Source organism: Gadus morhua, chromosome 5 (assembly GCF_902167405.1).
Source record: "Gadus morhua chromosome 5, gadMor3.0, whole genome shotgun sequence".
Classification (NCBI taxonomy): domain Eukaryota; kingdom Metazoa; phylum Chordata; class Actinopteri; order Gadiformes; family Gadidae; genus Gadus; species Gadus morhua.
In genome coordinates, this window is record NC_044052.1 from 23,759,767 (window position 1) to 23,780,131 (window position 20,365).

Below are 20,365 nucleotides of genomic sequence, written 5' to 3' on the forward strand. Positions count from 1 at the left end.
CTCTCTGTCTCTGTGACTGGTCCTCTCTGTCTCTGACTGGTTCTCTCCGGTTCTCTCCCCTCCAGAGTGACCAAGCCGTCTCGGCGGATCAACCCCACCCCGGTCAGCGCCGAGAGGCCCCACTCCAAGCCCAAGAGCTGCTTCACCTCCACGCCGTTCAGTCGGCCCCCCAGCCCCCCCCCGCCCGGGGCGGAGGCGCTGGGCGGGGCCCTCGTGGCCGGGGGGGCCCTCAGCCTCCAGGAGGAGCGGGTGCTGCTGAGGGAGGAGAAGTGAGTCAGCGGGCACCCCTGGGTTATTAGGTCACAACTCTGTAACTTTTGTTGAACTCATATGGTGCCAACACGTGCTGGTCGTCTGCTGGTCGTCTGCTGCTAATGGGCCAGTCAACGCTGCCGTGGCGTTGAAGCGGAAGTTGCCTCATTTTCTTTCAAAGATTGGCAATAGTAGCTGGTTAGAACTGTGGCAAAGCTGAACTGTAAGGGGAGTGGTTTAGCCTCCAATGGACTCCCTCATCATCATCATCATCATCATCATCATGCTCTTTTCGTTGTCTCTTGAACGTGCTCATAATTATATCGTAATAACATTTTAAACAGCATGCAGCTTGTATGTTATTATCATTGTCAATTCTGCTGCTGTCACAAAATGTCAGTTCCTTAGTGGGGCATTTATCACTACTACTGTATAACCCTGGGGTTGATCAGTACTACTGTATAACCCTGGGGTTGATCAGTACTACTGTCTAACCCTGGTGTTTAACGGTCCTACTGTATAACCCTGGTGTTTAACAGTCCTACTGTATAACCCTGGTGTTTAACAGTCCTACTGTATAACCCTGGGGTTGATCAGTACTACTGTATAATCCTGGTGTTTAACGGTACTACTGTCTAACCCTGGTGTTTAACCGTCCTACTGTATAACCCTGGTGTTTAACAGTCCTATTGTATAACCCTGGTGTTTAACAGTCCTACTGTATAACCCTGGGGTTGATCAGTACTACTGTATAATCCTGGTGTTTAACAGTACTACTGTCTAACCCTGGTGTTTAACCGTCCTACTGTCTAACCCTGGTGTTTAACAGTCCTACTGTCTAACCCTGGTGTTTATAGTACTACTGTCTAACCCTGGTGTTTAACAGTCCTACTGTCTAACCCTGGTGTTTCTGGGTTTTCTAGGAACAAGCGAGCGCAGGTGGTCAGCTCTCCTCTGAAACTCTCGGTGGATTCTGCCACCCCGACCAAGTCAGTGATGCCCAGGATGGGGTCAAAGGTCACCCCGGACGCCCTGGTTGTGTGCCCTGACCCCTCCAAGGTCACCATGATGGCCGAGCTGGACCTGCTAGCAGAGGTGTACTGCACCTGCATTTCCGGTAAACGGCCACATGGGGGAGCTAAAGTGCTGCATTCAAACTTCAGACGCGTCTGGTCAAAGCATATTATCTGCACTGCCTTATAAGGTCACGTTGGTCACGGTGTTGTGTCATGGTGGTCTGAACTCCCCTCCGTCCACACAGAGAACCTGGTGCCCAACATCTTCCTGGAGCTCTTCTTCATGGTTCAGCTGCTGACGTCTCGGTCGGCTGCCACCACAGAGGAAGAGGAGCAGAGTGTGTGTGTGGTGAAACCAGGTTAGGGCCCCTCCCCGTTCCTCCCCCAAAACCCTTGCTTACTGATTTATAAATAAAAATAAATCCCTTTTTTCCAATGCCACTAAATTTGAAATCACTAGGTTTATTTACTAACATGTGTATGTATGTATGTATGTATGTATGTATGTATGTATGTATGTATGTATGTATGTATGTATGTATGTATGTATGTATGTATGTATGTATGTATGTATGTGTTTGTGTATATATATATATATATATGTATAGTGCAATGTGCAATGAACCTGGGCGGCGATTAACCGCGTTCTGTCCTCTGTTTTCAGACATGCTGGAGAGCGGTTTCCTCCGCCAGGTACACAACTGCGTGTATTTCGCGGTGAGGGTGCTGGAGAACCAGTTTCAGTAAGTGACCCACGGGCTTCCAAACCGCGTGTCCATTCCCATCGATCTTGACCCACCGAGGTGCCTTCGACCCTCTGTCGCTCACGACCGACCGATGACCAAACGACTGGCCGCTCACCAATCACCTCCTCCTGTTCTGAGCCAATCACCGACCAGCTGTTGTTGTTGATGGTCTCCAGGTTGGTGACCCACCTGGACCGGGTCACCCTACGGCTGCTGGCGGAGAACGAGAGGGTGACCTGTTTCTCCCCCTCTCTGAGGGAGCGTCTGTCCAAGGCCCAAGGCACCAGCCCCGCCACGGTAGGGCAAGTTGTCCAAATACCACGGGAAAATATACAAAGATGAACCTCAATAATTATATAATTAGCAATCAATTCAATCATAATAGTAGTTTAACACTCGCCTGTGATCAAAGGGCATCTATAAAGAACACCTATCCTTTCCCTCATCATTTAGTCCCAAGTGATAGGTTTAAGTTGGGTGAAGCGTGCCCATGGTTGGGGGCGTAGCTCTAAGGTGCTTCCCTCCATGGTTGGGTGCATGGCTCTAAGGTGCTTCCCTCCATGGTTGGGGGCATAGCTCTAAGGTGCTTCCCTCCATGGTTGGGTGCATAGCTCTAAGGTGCTTCCCTCCATGGTTGGGTGCATGGCTCTAAGGTGCTTCCCTCCATGGTTGGGTGCATGGCTCTAAGGTGCTTCCCTCCATGGTTGGGTGCATGGCTCTAAGGTGCTTCCCTCCATTGTTGGGGGCATAGCTCTAAGGTGCTCCCTAAGGTGCTTCCCTTCTCCGTTCAGCTGTCTCCCTCGGCCTCCACCTTCATCTACTCGGTCCCCTTCCAGCCCGCCACCGACAACCGCTCCAACTTCAGCAGCGACAGGGCCTTCCACGTCTTCAAGAAGCAGAGGTGGCGCCCCCCCTCTCCTCTCTGTACCCCCCCCCCCCCCCTCTCTCGCCTCCAGATCATTCCATGCTTGTGTCCTCTCCAACGTTCTGGCGGGTTGTTTCACTTTCCCTTTCCCTCCAGGGACATCTTCTACGAGGTGCTCCGCGAGTGGGAGGACTTCCACAAGGAGCCTGGCTGGAACTTTGAGGCGGCCCTGGGAGGAAGAGTCAGGTGAGGGGCTCTCACTGCTGGGGGGGGTTCGATCCCCAGTCCACACATCCTGGGGTCCATCCCCCTCAAGCTTCACTCTATCCCTCCACCAACACCAGTTCCGTTAACCCTCTCCTATTAGGGTACATTATCGAACCGTTGGTTAAAATAAGTTCATTCAGTAGTGAGCCTTATCATATAGCATTAGCATAGGGGATAGGGTTCACCCTCACCCTCTTTATAATGCATGAATGAACACCTTGGTGAACATGAACATTACCTTAGTTAACGTGAGCACCATTAGTAACCGTCAACACCGTAAGTAAATTATTGCTGCATCATTAGTTAACTGTTAATTAACTAATGGTGCATAAGTATTACTGCATTAACCAGTTAATAATTGTACCCCTATATTAAAGGTTACCCCTGTTCCTTGTTGACTTGCTGCCTTTATTATTCACCGTAAATCTCTTTATATAAAAATAAGTGCCTATTAAGCCCTAATGGCTTAATTGTGTGTAATGATGATGCATTCACCTCAAAGGAAAGCAGCGCAAAATAAACATGTTGTTCTCCAGCTGGTGCAAAAAAAGCTCATCCAGCTTCTAATTAATTCAACGTAATCCTCCATCTCTCTCTCTCTCTCTCTCTCTCTCTCTCTCTCTCTCTCTCTCTCTCTCTCTCTCTCTCTCTCTCTCTCTCTCTCTCTCTCTCTCTCTCTCTCTCTCTCTTTCTCTCTCGTCAGGGCGATGGTGAGCCAGCTGAACTCCGCCGGAAACCATTCCCACTTCGCCCGGCTGTTCCTCAAGCAACTTGTGCAGGTAACACATACACGCACACATATACACGCACACACAGCCTTCTTGCACCATATGTATGCAAATACACCCAATTATTCTCGATTGTTGGTGTCATGATGATGGAATATAAACCATAAAGTTTTCTGAAACCGGAAAAACAGAAAAATTGACTTTTGAGTTGTAGCCAGAGCCAGTTGCTTTAGGGACGTGTCCGTACTTGGCATTGTCTACTATTGATCATTAATCGTTGTCATCTAAAGGTGACATATTATACCACTAGGTGTGAGTAGGATTTGCCTTCATACGACATCACCAGTGGACGTGTCCAACTAGATGTGTGCTGGATAGATGAGCAACGTCTCCTCCAGTCTATTGGGAAGGATGGTAGACTGTCTGTCTCTAGGTGGACACGCCCACCTGTGACGTCAGAAGAAGACGGTTTTCAAAACGGCTTGTAACGGCTTCCACACACACCTGGTGGTATGATATTGGACCTTTAAGAGACGCCTTAAAGGGACGCCTTAAAGGGACACCTTTAAGAGACGCCTTTAAGAGACACCTTTAAGAGTCACCTTTAAGGGACACCTTTAAGAGACACCTTTAAGGGACGCCTTTAAGAGACGTCTTTAAGGGACACCTTAAAGAGACGCCTTTAAGAGACGCCTTTAAAAGACACCTTTAAGAGACACCTTTTAAGAGACGCCTTTAAGAGACGCCTTTAAGGGACACCTTTAAGGGACACCTTTAAGAGACGCCTTTAAGGGACACCTTAAAGAGACACCTTAAAGAGACACCTTTAAGAGACGCCTTAAAGAGACGCCTTTAAGGGACGCCTTTAAGAGACACCTTTAGGGGACGCCTTTAAGGGACACCTTTAAGGGAAACCTTTAAGGGACACCTTTAAGGGACGCCTTTAAGAGACACCTTTAAGGGACGCCTTTAAGGGACGCCTTTAAGGGACACCTTTCAGAGACAGGTCACTAGCAGGCCGGTACGGGGACACCCTCAGGTGCACTGTGGGCATGGGGGGGTTGAACCCAGATCCTCTAAACCACATTAAAGCGTGGTCTCTAACCCTCAGGTGCACTGTGGGCATGGGGGGGTTGAACCCAGATCCTCTAAACCACATTAAAGCGTGGTCTCTAACCCGACAGATGTGCAAGGGGCCGCGCTCCAACGCGCCCCCCGTGGACCCCCCCGACGCCGACCTGCTGGGCCTGCTGGGAGCGGACAGCCTGGGCCGACTGAAGCGCCTGGAGGAGAGGCTCAGCCAGCCGCACTGCATTGTGGGTCCGTGCCCGCCCCCCTCCTTCCCCGGGCACCAGGAGTTCTTCAGGGACGTCCTGCAGACGGCCAGCTGGTAGGAGGACGTCCCGACGTTTGATGGGCTGACGGGCCGTTGTGTTCGGAGGGGACCACGGCGACGCCGTTCCTCACCGTGACGACGACAGCTTCTGGTTTATTTATCTCACCTCCTCTATTTACCACTGGAGTCCTTTAGCGGAGCAGTGTGTCTCAAGCGACGAGCTGTCCAGTCTGACTCATATCAGTGAGCGGGGGGCCGGGGTTTGGCGTTTTGCTCGAGGACGCCCTCCTAGATTAGAATAATCCCCCGCAGGAGAAATTAATTTGTTGCAACAGCCCAGCAGCAGTTGAAACACAGGATAAGAATACGATACAATAAGCATCCACAGTACTAATGCAAACAAATATAGACGCTAAGGTAAATGCCAATCGAAATGCTAAAGTAAGGACAGGACAGGACAAGACTAACAGAACAAACATGGTATAAACAATATAAATTATGAATTCTGAAAGTGTCAATTGTAAATTATAAAGTGGCTAAGTTCCAGAAATGCAACCTACACGTACGATTTGGAACCCATGGAGGGGTTCGTCTGGGAGGCTAACTCCTGCCCGCCCCACCAGGCTTCAACACTAGCGCCAGGCGCTGTGGAACAGCGGCCGCAGAGGTAAACACGCCGTGACCTTGTGACCTTGTGACCCCTGACCCCAGCTGCCAGCTGAACCAGCACCTGAAGGACCGCCTCTGCCAGCAGCTGCTGCAGCTGGACGAGGTCTCCATCCTGGGCCCCGGAGCAGCCTCGGTGGGGGAGGGGGAGGAGGAGGGGGGAGGAGGGGAGAGAGACCTGGAGCAGCAGGTAGGACCGGGAGGGGGGAGGGGGGGGGAGGAGGGGGGAGGAGGGGAGAGAGACCTGGAGCAGCAGGTAGGACCGGGAGGGGGGAGGGGGGGGAGAGGGGGAGGAGGGGGGAGGAGGGGAGAGAGACCTGGAGCAGCAGGTAGGACCGGAGGGGGGAGGGGGGGGGAGGGGGGGGAGGAGGGGAGAGAGACTTGGAGCAGCAGGTAGGACTGAGGGGGGAGGGGGGGGAGGAGGGGGGAGGAGGGGGGAGAGACCTGGAGCAGCAAGTAGGACTGAGGGGGGAGAGGGGGAGGAGGGGGGGAGAGACCTGGAGCAGCAGGTAGGACCGGGAGGGGGGAAGGAGGGGGGAGAGGGGGAGAGAGACCTGGAGCAGCAGGTAGGACCGGGGGGGGAGGGGGGGGGAGGAGGGAGAGAGACCTGGAGCAGCAGGTAGGACCGGAGGGGGGAGGGGGGGGGGAGGAGGGGAGAGAGACCTGGAGCAGCAGGTAGGACTGAGGGGGGAGACGCAGGGGGGAGGAGGGGGAGGCGGGGGAGGGGTGTGTTATAGTGGGGAACCTAAAATAAATGATAACTTCTTTATTTATATTTTTCTACTTTTCTACATGAGGGAGGGGGCAGAGGGAGGGATGGACATCACTCAGTATGACATCACACCTCAGTCTCTGTTTGAAACCTTTGGAAAGTGACACGTGTCCCCCTCCCCCTCCTTCTGCCCCCCCCTGCTCCCCCCCCCCCCCCCCCCCCCCCCCCCCCCCCCCCTCCCCCCCCCCCCCCTCCCCTCCCCCCCCCCCTCCCAGGATGAGAAGCAGCGTTTCTCCTCGGTGCTGCTGCTGGCGCGCCTCCTGGCTAAGTTCCTGGGCTTCCTGTCCTTCCTGCCGTACCAGAGCCCCGAGCGGCCCCCCAGAGAGCTCCAGGAGGCCGCCCTGGCCCTGCGCAGCAAGGTGCCCCCCCGCAGACCCTAACCCCCGCTCCCTTGGTCAACACTGAGCCCACCAGGACTCAAACCGCTGGTCTTTGAGTTTGAGAACATGATGCAATCTTCAGGGTTTATCTCCCACTGAACACTTGGTAGCAGAGGACTGTGAAATAGGATCCTTTAAATAATACACAGAATGTTCAAATACATATATTATTATTATATATTTTGAAATCTAAAATAATGTACAAGTATGAATCCAGCTGTTCTGCAATTTCTATAAGACATTTAATGAATCAAATTAATCTACATGAAATATACATACGGCGGTGGGTTCCTGAATCGGATAACTCGCCATCCTTTTTGGATCATATCACAAATGTGTAATACATTCTGATATCCACACTACTTACACTCAGCATCAGTAACCTGTATTGCTGTTTTGAAACGGCTAATAATTAAGTAAGTAAGTAATAATGATGTGAGGTTGAATCCCAATTGTGACATCTATTAATAATTGTTTGGATTAATAATGTTGTATCAAACCTTTAATATATTGTTAAGCTAAGTTATGTGCGCGCCTTGTCACAGCCGGTAATATCTTGGTCCAGTCCCATGTATTGATATAGCCCAGTGGCATTTAGACTGCCGTCCAAAGCCTCCCAGCAGTCGTCTGGAGGAGGTGGAATCACACTTTCATCTCCTCCATTAGCTTCTCCAAAGTAAACCATCCCCAAAAGGGCTGGAGCTCTTAATGGCTTTCCTAGCCTCATAATCCCTCTAAGGTTTACCTTATATCCTTTAGCAAAACCTCTCCATCTCTCTATATCTGTGTCCATCTCTCTCTATCTACTTTAAATGATATCCAAATGGGTTTTATTGCAATGGGAGATGACCATTGACCCTGCCAGAGCAGTCGGCAAGAATAAAACACCCAATGCCGGCATTGATAAGAACCAAAAGTATACAAGTATAAAAGTATAGTATACAAATGAAGTTAAACATAAGAAGTTATACTTTAAACATGAGATATAGCAAGGTGCAATATACAATTATTATGGGATAGCAAAAGCGAGAACTAAAACCACAAGAACAACCTCTGCAGACGTGTCTATGGTTCATGTTGTTGGTATGAGGTGTGGTGCCCTCCTTACCGTGCCCCCGGTGACGCGCCCCCTCCGCCCCCCCCAGAGCGCCCCGGTGCTGGATGTGTGCGGGCTGCTGCGGCGCTGCGTGGGCCGGGGCCGCGCAGTGCTCACCCTCCCCTGGATGGTGGAGTTCCTCTCCATGATGGACTTCACCGGGCCGCTGCTGCCCTGCTACCGCAGCGCGCTGGGCTCTCTGCTGCTGCTGTACAGGTAGGAGGACAGACAGACAGGTAGACAGAGAGACAGACAGGTAGACAGACAGACAGGTAGACAGACAGACAGGTAGACACACACCGCAGCGCTCGGGTCACTGCTGCTGCTCTACAGGTAGGAGGACAGACAGACAGGGAGACAGACAGGTAGACAGACAGACAGACAGACAGACAGACTGGTAGACACACACCGCAGCGCGCTGGGGTCACTGCTGCTGCTGTACAGGTAGGAGGACAGACAGACAGACAGGTAGACACACACCGCAGCGCGCTGGGCTCTCTGCTGCTGCTGTACAGGTAGGAGGACAGACAGACAGGTAGACAGAGAGACAGACAGGTAGACACACACCGCAGCGCGCTGGGGTCACTGCTGCTGCTGTACAGGTAGGAGGACAGACAGGTAGACAGAGAGACAGACAGGTAGGCAGACAGACAGACAGGTAGACACACACCGCAGCGCGCTGGGGTCACTGCTGCTGCTGTACAGGTAGGAGGACAGACAGACAGGTAGACAGAGAGACAGACAGGTAGACACACACCGCAGCGCGCTGGGGTCACTGCTGCTGCTGTACAGGTAGGAGGACAGACAGGTAGACAGAGAGACAGACAGGTAGGCAGACAGACAGACAGACAGACAGGTAGACACACACCGCAGCGCGCTGGGGTCACTGCTGCTGCTGTACAGGTAGGAGGACAGACAGACAGGTAGACAGAGAGACAGACAGGTAGACACACACCGCAGCGCGCTGGGTCACTGCTGCTGCTGTACAGGTAGGAGGACAGACAGGTAGACAGACAGACAGGTAGACACACACCGCAGCGCGCTGGGGTCTCTGCTGCTGCTGTACAGGTAGACAGACAGACAGACAGACAGGTAGACAGACAGCCAGCCACACAGACAGGTAGACACACAGATAGACAGGTAAATGTAAATGTGTGTGCATTTATATAGCGCTTTTCTAACCATTGGCCACCCAAAGCGCTTTACAATATTGCCTCACATTCACCATTCAAGCACACATTCACACACCGACGGCGGAGTCAACCACGCAAGGCGACAGCCAGCTCGTCAGGAGCTAACAGTCAGGGTTAGGTGCCCTGCTCAAGGACACTGAGCTGGGAGGAGCCAGGGATCGAACCAACAACCTTCAGGTTACCAGCCAACCCGCTCTACCTCCTGAGCTACTGCCGCCCAGGTAGACAGACAGGTAGACAGACACACAGGTAGACAGACACACTGGGGCCTGTGCTGCTGCTGTACAGGTAGACAGACAGGCAGGCAGGCAGACAGACAGACAGACAGACCTCGCACACACACACTCTTTTGATTTGGATGCAGTACTTGATTATGGAAGACGTTTTAGCTTTCTGCTTCTGTGTGTGTTGTAGACTCAAACTGGGTGATGGTGTATCAACACGTTAGATATTTAAGGTGTGTGTGCTGGTTAACAGAGTCAGCTCTAACCTAATAGTTAGTTTACCCGTGTGTGCTGGTTAACACAGTCAGCTCTAACCTGATAGTTAGTTAACCCGTGTGTGTGTTGGTTAACACGGCGTCAGCTCTAACCTGATAGTTAGTTAACCCGTGTGTGTGTTGGTTAACACAGCGTCAGCTCTAACCTAATAGTTAGTTAACCCGTGTGTGTGCTGGTTAACACAGTCAGCTCTAACCTGATAGTTAGTTAACCCGTGTGCTCTCCCTCCAGGGGTCTGGTCCTGGGCCGGGGGGGCGGGGTGTGTTACCTGAACAAGCTGCTGATGGTGGCCGCGCTGGGCTGGCTCTTCCAGGTGAGTACCGCTCCCCACACGGCCCGCTTAGGGCCCTCCTGGCCCCGCCCTTGGGCCCTCCTGGCCCCGCCCTAGGGCCCTCCTGGCCCCGCCCTAGGGCCCTCCTGGCCCCGCCTCAGGGCCCTCCTGGCCCCGCCCTAGGGCCCTCCTGGCCCCGCCCTAGGGCCCTCCTGGCCCCGCCTCAGGGCCCTCCTGGCCCCGCCCTAGGGCCCTCCTGGCCCCGCCCTAGGGCCCTCCTGGCCCCGCCTCAGGGCCCTCCTGGCCCCGCCTCAGGGCCCTCCTGGCCCCGCCCTAGGGGCCTCCTGGCAGGCTCCCCGTTGGCAGGGTGAGCCACGAGCCACCCTCCTCTCTCAGGAAGCTTTTGAGCCTAACCAGCTCCCCTCTCCCAACACTGTGTTTGTAGATCCCGGTTATCCCGGAGGACATCTTCTTCACCAGTGACTTCACCGACGTGGCCCGGCTGGAGGACCCCCCCACCGGGGTTCAGGGGCTGGTGAGTGGGCCTGTGATCAGAACATGTTTGTGTGGATGGATAGTGTTGATGAGGAGGGAATGAACTTCACATCTTTGAATCTTGATGGCGTGCGTTTAAATCGGCACTGAGTACGTTTTGGCATCAGCCTTCCCTCGTGGCTTTCGTTGTAGCTGTAGGTCTCGAGATCAGTTTCGGACTGAACTGTCGGGGACGTGCATGCTCAGATATTTCTTTTAACAGCGGCAGTAGAAAGGTTACATTTTGAAGATTTCACTCTCAAACGTCACATGTAGTCAAGTGTCAAAAACAGCGACTCTATTGGTGGATCCATGTGTCATTCCTGGTCACTGTGGTTATTGATCCAGGTGTGATTCCTAGTGACTGTGGTTATTGATCCAGGTGTGATTCCTAGTGACTGTGTGGTTATTGATCCAGGTGTGATTCCTAGTGACTGTGTGGTTATTGATCCTGGTGTGATTCCTAGTGACTGTGTGGTTATTGATCCTGGTGTGATTCCTAGTGACTGTGTGGTTATTGATCACGTCTCCCCAGGACTGCCTTCCTCTGGTGGACCAGCAGCTGCTGTACGTCTGCTGTCCCTTCCTGGGTAGGTGGAAAACTAAACTTTTCTCGTTAAAGACATTAAAGGGGAATTGATTGTCTGATTTAAGGTATTTACTTCTCGACGTCTCTGTGACCGCTTCATTAGTTCTGCATGGGCCCACCATAAATAACATCGCTGACATTGTTTCGCCACCCAAGCATTGCTCCCATCACAAATCATCCCCTGAAATGTCCCTCTTATCGTTAGGCCCGCTCTAGTATCGGTTTTGTTTTAATGTTTGTATTACTGGAGCAAGACTGTTCGATTATACCCCACGCTGCCCCTAGAGGCAGCGTGGGGTATCACAACAGGTCTTTAATATCCCCCCTCCCTGCTACAGCATCTGCTACCACTGTCACTCACACATTCACCCATCTGATCAAATATCAGTCTCAGCCATTACTCTTATATATATAAAGTGTATATTACTGTATATATACACTAAGCACTTTTTCCGATCGGCTGATCATTATGTTGATATTCTTGCTGCTACCTGAAGAGTCATTGCAACGCAACTTCGTTCAACGTGCACTGTGTCTATGTGTACACCTGAATGACAATTAAAGTGTTCTATCCTTCTATTCTTAACTTCTATTTGAGGTGCGTTCCGCTGTGAGCCCTAACCCTGGACCTACTTCACTGTTAGCCTCCTAGTTTTCCGAACCCTTCTGTAAAGCGGTACCATGGACCCCATCGGTCACCAGCCATGCGTCACGTGTCTCCCTGTGATCCCTCGCCAGGCGAGTTCAGGAAGATCCTGGCCGCCTTCGTGTCGGGCAGCGCCGCCAAGAGCAGCGGGATCTTACGGAAGATCACGCCCACGTCGGCCGAGCCGCGGGACGCACCCATCGCCAACCGGTCCCAGCAGAAGCTCCAGGTAGGACCCCCGCCCCTCCGGACCCCACACGGGGACCGTCAAACGGCCAGGCTGTGGTTAAGGGGTCCCAGCCGTGAGGTGGGGGGGCCCCAAGACCCCGGAGATCCCAGAGCCCCCTTCTTGTTTCTGAATTCACTGCAGTCACTTTGGACTGGGGGATCTACTCCATGGTTTTCCGTCTATTTTTATTTTATGACTCATTTTTTTTACTTTGCCTATGTTTTCTTGTGCTTATCTATTATTTATTTTATTGTGTGAGAATGTTTCTACGTGAATCACTTTGTGTATGAAAAGTGCTATATAAATAAAGTTGCCTTGCCTTATATGACTCACTGTGTGTGTGTGTGTGTGTGTGTGTGTGTGTGTGTGTGTGTGTGTGTGTGTGTGTGTGTGTGTGTGTGTGTGTGTGTGTGTGTGTGTGTGTGTGTGTGTGTGTGTGTGCAGGTGGACCTGGAGCAGGCGTTCTTCCATAACCAGCCCCCGTCCCTCCGCCGCACCGTGGAGTTCGTGGCGGAGCGTGTCGGCTCCAACTGCGTCAAACACATGAAGTGAGTCCAGACCAGCGGGGTGGGGTGGGGGGGGGGGGGGGGGGGGGCTGTGGCGCATGACAGTGCACCGAAATGTGTTTTTGAAATGAGATGTGTTTTAGTACATAAAGACGAGTGTGTGTTTTTGGTGTGTGCGTGTGTTCCCGTGGGTTACCTCTGGGTGATACGATGTCTTCCCGCAGCAAAAGACATCCAAGTTATAAACTAAACATATTGTATGTTTCACGTCCTGAAATAGTACTTAGCACCGTGTAGGTTCTTACCCTAGCTATCTGTGTTGTCTACGGGGAACGGGTTAACCTAGTGATGGTTAGTGCTTGGCACTTGGTTCCATGAACATCCTGACTGTACCCACAGAGATGTTGTTGTTTCTCTTTCTTGTGTCAAATGTACATATGGTGAGTCGCTCTGGGTGAAAGCGTCTGCTTACCGCCCTACGTGTAAAGGTTGGGTTGATACTCTTCTGCCCGTGCCGTCGAGCAAGGCAGCGGGCAGCAGAGCCAGGGGTCGCCATCCCCCCCCCCCCCCGGGCGCCGCGGGTAAACGGCAGAGGTGACGTCGGGTCGTACTCCTTTAGATTAGTACCTCTTTGCGTTGTTGTGCGTTACGATAGAGTGAGACAGAGAGGACGGTCTGGGGGAGGGGGGGGAGGGGGGGGAGGGCGTACAGCAGAGGACCACGGACGGGGATCGAACCCGGGTCGCAGCGGTCAGGCCTGGGCCTTAGTGGTACGCCCTCGACCCCGTGGGTCGTACTGTTGCCATGACGATAACGTGTGTGTGTGTGCGTGTGACCCAGGGCCACGCTGGTGAGCGAGCTGGTGCAGCGAGGGGAGGAGCTTCTGAGGGCGGGGCTGCTGTCCCCGGGCGCCAGCGGGCCCAAGCTGCACGAGGCCATCGGGGCCCAGCTGAGCGACCGCGGCATGGAGGCCCCCGCCAGGGCCACCAGGTAGGGCTGGGCGACTGGGGCACCGTCACAGAACCAACAGAACAGAGTTCAAACTTTTATCTATTTGTTATTTTCGATCTGAACTTTTTCTGTATTCTTTTTTTTTATTTTTTTTATGGGGAAATTTCAAAGTTCGAGTTCGAGATGAATGCTGAAAGAATGCTTCATGTTTCCAAAATCACTGTTTGCATAATAGTGATTAAAATAATGACCCAATCCTGATTCTGGTTTCCCCCATAATCGAGCACCCTACCACCAGGTCAGAGGTCACGCCGCTGTCTCCTCTAGACACCGTTGGACAGCGTCATGCAAACCCCCAGGGTTACCTTTGGATCTCAAGTGATTGATCCCATTGGTTTCACTTAATTAACGAGTAGCGTATGATTATTATTTATTTTTTTGCATCTCGTTGTTCCAGTAGAGGAACAACGAAATGGAAGTTTGGCCTCTGACTTGATGTTGAATTTAGTATTGCATGTATGAATATGTGAAATTATATACAAAATAGGATAGGGTTAAAACAGAAAAGGTATGTAAATAGTGTGTTTTTTTCCCATCTGCTTACTCCAACTTGTATTCCTTTAGGTTCTGCAGCGACAAGAGTCCAGATGCCATCAGGAACCTTCTGCCAGTGGAAACTTCTCCCGTCGTAAGTCGAATAAATAAACCTCCCAAGAATCACCAAGCCTGCTTCGACAGCGACACTCGTATCTCAACGAGACATGTCTAGATGAGCTCTCAGGACCACACTAGCAGTTATAAAGGTATTAGGGCGATAAGATTGTTTTGTGTGTGTTCGTCATGCAGCGTCTTCCCTGGGTTTCTATAAAAGATGAACGCGGGGGCGTTGGGGATTCATTCGAGGAAGGAAGCCCTTTCATCTTTAAGCAGTGGCAGTGTAATGTAAATCTGGAGCGTGCAACGTCTGTAATCGGGAATAATGCGCCGGTAATGACCCGAACCACCCGACCCGTATGAATAATATTTCCGGAGAGGCATCTTGTGCGTGTGATTTAATTACCCCTGGGAGTAAAGTGATTATTTTGGTGTCCCCTCGCGGGCCTCTGTACGACTTCGTGTTCAGCGCGTTGTGTCTCCTGAATGTGTCGAGCGTCCCTGGGTGGTTTGTGTGTCCGTGTGCAGGTGTTGACCACGTCGGAGAACATCACCAAGCGCCTGGCCACGGAGAAGGCCTGCAGCTGGCTGGCGGCCAACATCACAGGTGAGAGGCGGAGGGACGGGCAGGGGACTGGTTAGTAGTGCTCCTCCTCCTCCTCCTCTAGGAGTGAGGAGGAGGAGGAGCACTCCCTCTAGGAGTGAGGAGGTGGTTAGTGCTCCTCTAGGAGTGAGGAGGTGGTTAGTGCTCCTCTAGGAGTGAGGAGGTGTTAGTGCTCCCTCTAGGAGTGAGGAGGTGTTAGTGCTCCCTCTAGGAGTGAGGAGGTGTTTAGTGCTCCCTCTAGGAGTGAGGAGGTGTTAGTGCTCCCTCTAGGAGTGAGGAGGTGGTTAGTGCTCCCTCTAGGAGTGAGGAGGTGTTAGTGCTCCTCTAGGAGTGAGGAGGTGGTTAGTGCTCCCTCTAGGAGTGAGGAGGTGGTAGTGCTCCCTCTAGGAGTGAGGAGGTGTTAGTGCTCCCTCTAGGAGTGAGGAGGTGTTAGTGCTCCTCTAGGAGTGAGGAGGTGGTTAGTGCTCCTCCTCCTCTGCGTTGGGATCCCCGGGTTCAGGGGTCAGGGTGTTAGGCTCCCGGCCAACAGGTCGTGGGTTTGAATCCCGATGGCGGCAGGCTACCTTAGTGAGTCGACTAACCCCGACTAACCCCGACCGGCCCATCGGGGACGCGAGTGTCTGTCAGTGCTCTGGATAACCGGCCAACCCCCCCCTGTCCCCCCCCCCCAGCCCTGATACGACGAGAGTGGAAGAGCCGCTTCGACCGCGTCATGAAGTCCATGGACGCGCAGGGGGCGGGGCTGGAGCCGGCCAATCAGGCGCAGCCCAGCACCCCCAAGAGGAAACCGGGAGGCGAGCGAGCACTGGTCTGTCCGACGGCCTGCCCCCACGCAGCCCCCCTCCCCTCAGACGTCCTCATCCAGATGAAGGTATGAACAGGAAGTGACATCACACAAAGGGCTGGGGGCCTCCTCTGATTGGTTGTGTAGCGATTAAGATTAAGACTCACTCGCTCACTCACTCACTCACTAGTAGCTATCTAAGTGAGCGACTAGGCTTCTGTGAGGGCTGAGTGCTGACAGTGAACTTCCTTGGAGGGGACTTTAGCTTCAGCTGTTAATATGAGGACTCATCCATCATGTAGTATTGGTTTTTAAATTCCTTTTTAATGTTAACCCTCTTTTAGAAACGATCAGGGTGATTTGTGTTCCTTCCAGCGTGCTGCCTGATGTGTTCTTCAGAAGGCTTGTGTACCAAAGGCACATCTGGGCCGTTGAATCCGCTCAAATGTCCTCGTTGGAATAGAGACGTTACGTTACAGCCTGATCCGTAAGACCACCATCACGGTGGGGGCCATCTGGCCAGGGTTCAGAGCCGCCAGCGTCCAATCAGGAACGACTTGAGCTACGTGATTGACAGATGGTTCATCCAATCACCTGCCAAGTTTCTTTCTTTAAAGTGCCTTTTCCAAACAGTTTGGTTCAAAGGACGGCTTCCCAGATGTTCTGTGTGAAACAATAAAAATGAAACCATCTGGCCGGTGAAGGTTAATGAAGAGGGCCGGTCCTGGTGCATGCAGTGCGGGTCGCGTTGTGGCTGAACGGCGCTGTGTGTGTCTCTCTGTGTGTCTCTGTGTGTCTCTCGGAGTGTGTCTCTGTGTGTGTCTCTGTGTGTGTCTCTGAGTGTGTGTCTGTGTGTTGTTGTCTCCAGGAGGTGCTCAGTGTGTCTCTGAGTGTGTGTTGTTGTCTCCAGGAGGTGCTCAGTGTGTCTCTGAGAGTGTGTCTGTGTGTTGTTGTCTCCAGGAGGTGCTCAGTGTGTGTGTCTGTGTGTTGTTGTCTCCAGGAGGTGCTCAGTGTGTGTGTCTGTGTGTTGTTGTCTCCAGGAGGTGCTCAGTGTGTGTGTCTGTGTCTCTGTGTCTCCAGGAGGTGCTCAGTGTGTCTCAGTGTGTGTCTGTGTCTCTATGTCTCCAGGAGGTGCTCAGTGTGTGTGTCTGTGTGTTGTTGTCTCCAGGAGGTGCTCAGTGTGTGTGTCTGTGTGTTGTTGTCTCCAGGAGGTGCTCAGTGTGTGTGTCTGTGTCTCTATGTCTCCAGGAGGTGCTCAGTGTGGGCGTGGGGCCCAGGACGGAGGCGGAGCTGCCCACCGGCCCTGAGCTCAGGGCTCTGCTGGGCCGGGTGGGAGAGGCCCTGGCCTGTAGGAAGGTAAGCCCCACACACAGGACCGGACCACACCGGACCGGACTGGACCGGACCGGACCGGACCGGAACACACCGGACCGGACCGGATCACACCGGACCGGAACACACATATACCATGTACCTTAGATTAGAAGCACAAACATTTTATAATGTTGGATTATTAATATAAAATATAAAAATAAGTAAAAAATAGTGTCTCTAATGGGTGAAAACGTCATTAATACCCTCATATCTTAGTGTAAATATATTCTAAATCTTACATGAACAGTGTTATGACTCAAACTATTGGTTTAAGTCATTCCTCAGAGTACAGAGGGGGTCAGCTGAGGCTTCCTCCCTGGGGTCTGAGGAACCCCCGGACTCATGAGGATCAGTGAGGCACTGGACCTGAACTCAGTGTGGGGCTAACAGTGTTGTGTCCCCCCCCCCCCCCCCCCCCGGCTGTAGTTCCTGACCCCGGTCTCCGAGCAGATGCTGCTGCGCTCCACGGTGCTGTTGGCGTGTCAGATCGGTACGACTCCACCCCGGGACGTCCTGCAACTAGAACATGATTCACTGGTCCATCTCGTATGGACGCACCGCGGCCGGCTCCGGGCTGGACCACCGTTCTCATCAAATAACAACCAAAACAAACGAGCAAAAACAAAGTTTATTAGCAGTTAAAGGTCCCATATTACACCACCAAGTGTGAGTGTCCTTACAAGACGTTTGGAAAATCTGCCTCTTGTGACATCACAAGTGGGCGTGTCCACCTAGATGTACGCTGGATAGATCAGTCTACCAGCCTACCCAGTGGACTGAAGCAAACGTTGCTCATCTATCCGTCACACATCTAGGAGGACACGCCCACTTGTGATGTCAGAAGAGGCAGATTTTCAAAACGTCTTGTAACGGCTGATCACTCACACCTGGTGGTACAATATGGGACCTTTTAAGTCTTTGTATTAGCCCTGATATTGATTGGAGTCTTGTCTATCTGTCCTCTCTCTGTCTGTCCTCTCTCTGTCTGGCCTCTCTCTGTCTGTCTGTCTGTCTGTCTGTCTGTCTGTCTGTCTGTATGTCTGTATGTCTGTCCTCTCTCTCTCTCTGTCTCTCTGTCTGTCTGTCTCTCTCTCTGTCTGTCTCTCTGTCTGTCTGTCTGTCCTCTCAGTGGGCGGCGACCTCCCCGTTCTGTCTCCCCAGGGCGTCGGCGACGGAGAGCCTGGCCCCTCCCCGGGGGCGGGGCCAGGGGAGGGGGGCGGGGTCCTGGAGGCCCTGGCTGACCTATGGGAGAGGGAGTGCTGCTGGGCCACGCCCCTCCACCTGCTCTTCAGCGAGCTCAACGTCACGGCCGTGCTGCGGGCGCCGCCCGACGGGGTACGCAGGGGTCACCGGGGGGTCAGGGGGGGGTCATGGGGGTCACCTCTCAATGACTGCCACAAGGGGGTCAGTCGGGGCGCCCCCATCGTGGGGGCGCCCCGACTGACCCCCTTGAGGCGTGAGATCCATCCCCAATGTCCCCAAAAGAATACCTGTGTCTGAAACAGAGTTCCTATAATCACTTATTATTAGAATTACTTTAATTGAGTTAAGTTCCCTGGCTTGGTTCCTCCACTGCCACGTAGCAACAATAAAAGATAAAGTAATAAGACAGTAAAAGTTACAATAAGTAGCAGGAGTGGTAGTGGTACCAGCCCCGGTTGATTGTAGCGCAAGAATGGTAGAGAAATTATTACAGAAATATATATTTAAGAAATCATTTTGTAGTGTGTGTGGGTTAGTGACACCCACCCCACCCCATGTCTGTCTGTCTGTCTGTCTGTCTGTCTGTCTGTCTGTCTGTCTGTCTGTCTGTCTGTCTGTCTGTCTGTCTGTCTGTCTGTCTGTCTGTCTGTCTGTCTGTCTGTCTGTCTGTCTGTCTGTCTGTCTGTCTGTCTGTCTGTCTGTCTGTGTCTCTCTCAAGCGTTGCCTGACGAGTCCATGTCTTCATGTCAACACCCTCATTCAGGTGTTTTGTAACAGCCATGTGAGTGAGAGTGTGTTTTATTGTCGTTTTGTGTTTTCAGTTGGACAGCTATGAGTTCCTGGTCCGACGGCTGCTGGCCAAAGGCCTGCTGGGAGAAGAGGAGCTGGCCTCTCATTGGAGGAAACTCTCCGGTGTGTCGCCCATACAGGTGAGGCCTGCGTCTTCTCAATCAATCAAACTTTATCGACGGAGCTCTTTTCGCGCATTACAAAGGGCCAAACAAGGGAAACAACATCAGTTACAAGTTACAGTAAAACAATCAGAAGGACAGAGATAACATCTGAACGGTAGAAGTGGACAAAGAACATCAAACATTACTTCATTAGCCAAAGCTAAACATTTTTTATTTTATTTGTTTATAATATTTACAGACCTTGACACCCTTAGACCCTTTCGGCATTGGTAAACATAACTACATCTGCTTTATTTTATTTATTGTATGTATTTTCTTTCAAATTAATTTCTATCTTCAGGTTTTTACGGAGAAGTTTGAGCTGCTGCCATTCCTGCTGGTCAAGCCGGCCATGGCTTTACCGGAGACACTGAGCCCGACCGGCCAGTAGAGGGCGCCCTGGCACAGAACAAACGCTTCGCTCTCTCTCTCGCTCTCTCTCTCTCTCTCTCTCTCTCTCCCGTGTTTTATTCAAAAGGGTTCACAAAGTTGTGTTATCTTTTTGTGTGTTCGGTTTTGCTTCATGAAACGCCAAACTGATTTTATCAATATTTCGGTTTTTGGGGTTTTGTTCACTGTTCTATTTCAACACTGTATTTCCGCACGTCTTTCACTGTGTATTGTCCACCTGTGGACGCTTGTCGCGAGCCTTCGCTCCTTTTGTAAAGGTGCGAATGGGGGCCAAAGTCCCGCCACTCAGGATTAGTAGCCAGGGGGAGATGTGCACGAATGACTGCAAAAGAAGCCCCTGTATGCAAACCTGGATAACCGATTTTCCCCCAGTGAGGAGATGGTTAGAAAAGCGACTGCGTTGTCTGCCAAGATGTATTATCGGGTCCGGGGTCCCAACACACGCGGGGGGAAATGTGGGGTTGACCTTATAGCTTTGATTCAAAGATGAGAGAATAAATGTATTAAACGTTTCCTTGGCTCGAACTGTTCACCCACTGCCTTCAACGACCGCCCTACTGTTGGTTCATGATTTGATTCTTTAATGCAAGTTTGCATTTGGGACGATTTTCCGTATTTTAGTTCACGTTGAACGTGTTGTATATTCCGCTGCTTTTAAATTGGAATTATTTTGTATGTTATGAATTAAATAATAAAGATGTGCTGTCTTACCAGTGTTTTGTCGTGCTTTTGTGCGCATGGATGAATCACTAGCCTAACATTTCATCGTCATCGTTTTACTTGTAGACATTGGAAAAGTCGTAAACCACTTTAGATGGGTTTTAGGATCAGATCATAGG

General features: G+C 51.9%; 1 protein-coding gene across 1 annotated transcript; it reads left to right on the plus strand.

The window, feature by feature from the left end:
* Nucleotides 1-39: 39 nt before the first annotated feature.
* On the plus strand, nucleotides 40-20,242 carry cdan1 (codanin 1; the record flags this gene model as incomplete). Its single annotated transcript, XM_030356053.1, has 26 exons — nucleotides 40-269; nucleotides 1,176-1,369; nucleotides 1,514-1,627; nucleotides 1,933-2,011; nucleotides 2,191-2,311; nucleotides 2,806-2,915; nucleotides 3,036-3,125; nucleotides 3,850-3,925; nucleotides 5,059-5,264; nucleotides 5,922-6,066; nucleotides 6,864-7,007; nucleotides 8,174-8,340; nucleotides 10,049-10,130; nucleotides 10,534-10,623; nucleotides 11,158-11,212; nucleotides 11,950-12,086; nucleotides 12,531-12,634; nucleotides 13,433-13,582; nucleotides 14,168-14,231; nucleotides 14,726-14,804; nucleotides 15,473-15,672; nucleotides 16,834-16,941; nucleotides 17,386-17,449; nucleotides 18,089-18,294; nucleotides 18,984-19,091; nucleotides 19,417-20,242. Coding segments are annotated over 26 exons (3,213 nt in total), but the record flags the coding sequence as incomplete, so codon positions are not given.
* Between the last annotated feature and the right edge of the window lie 123 nt (nucleotides 20,243-20,365).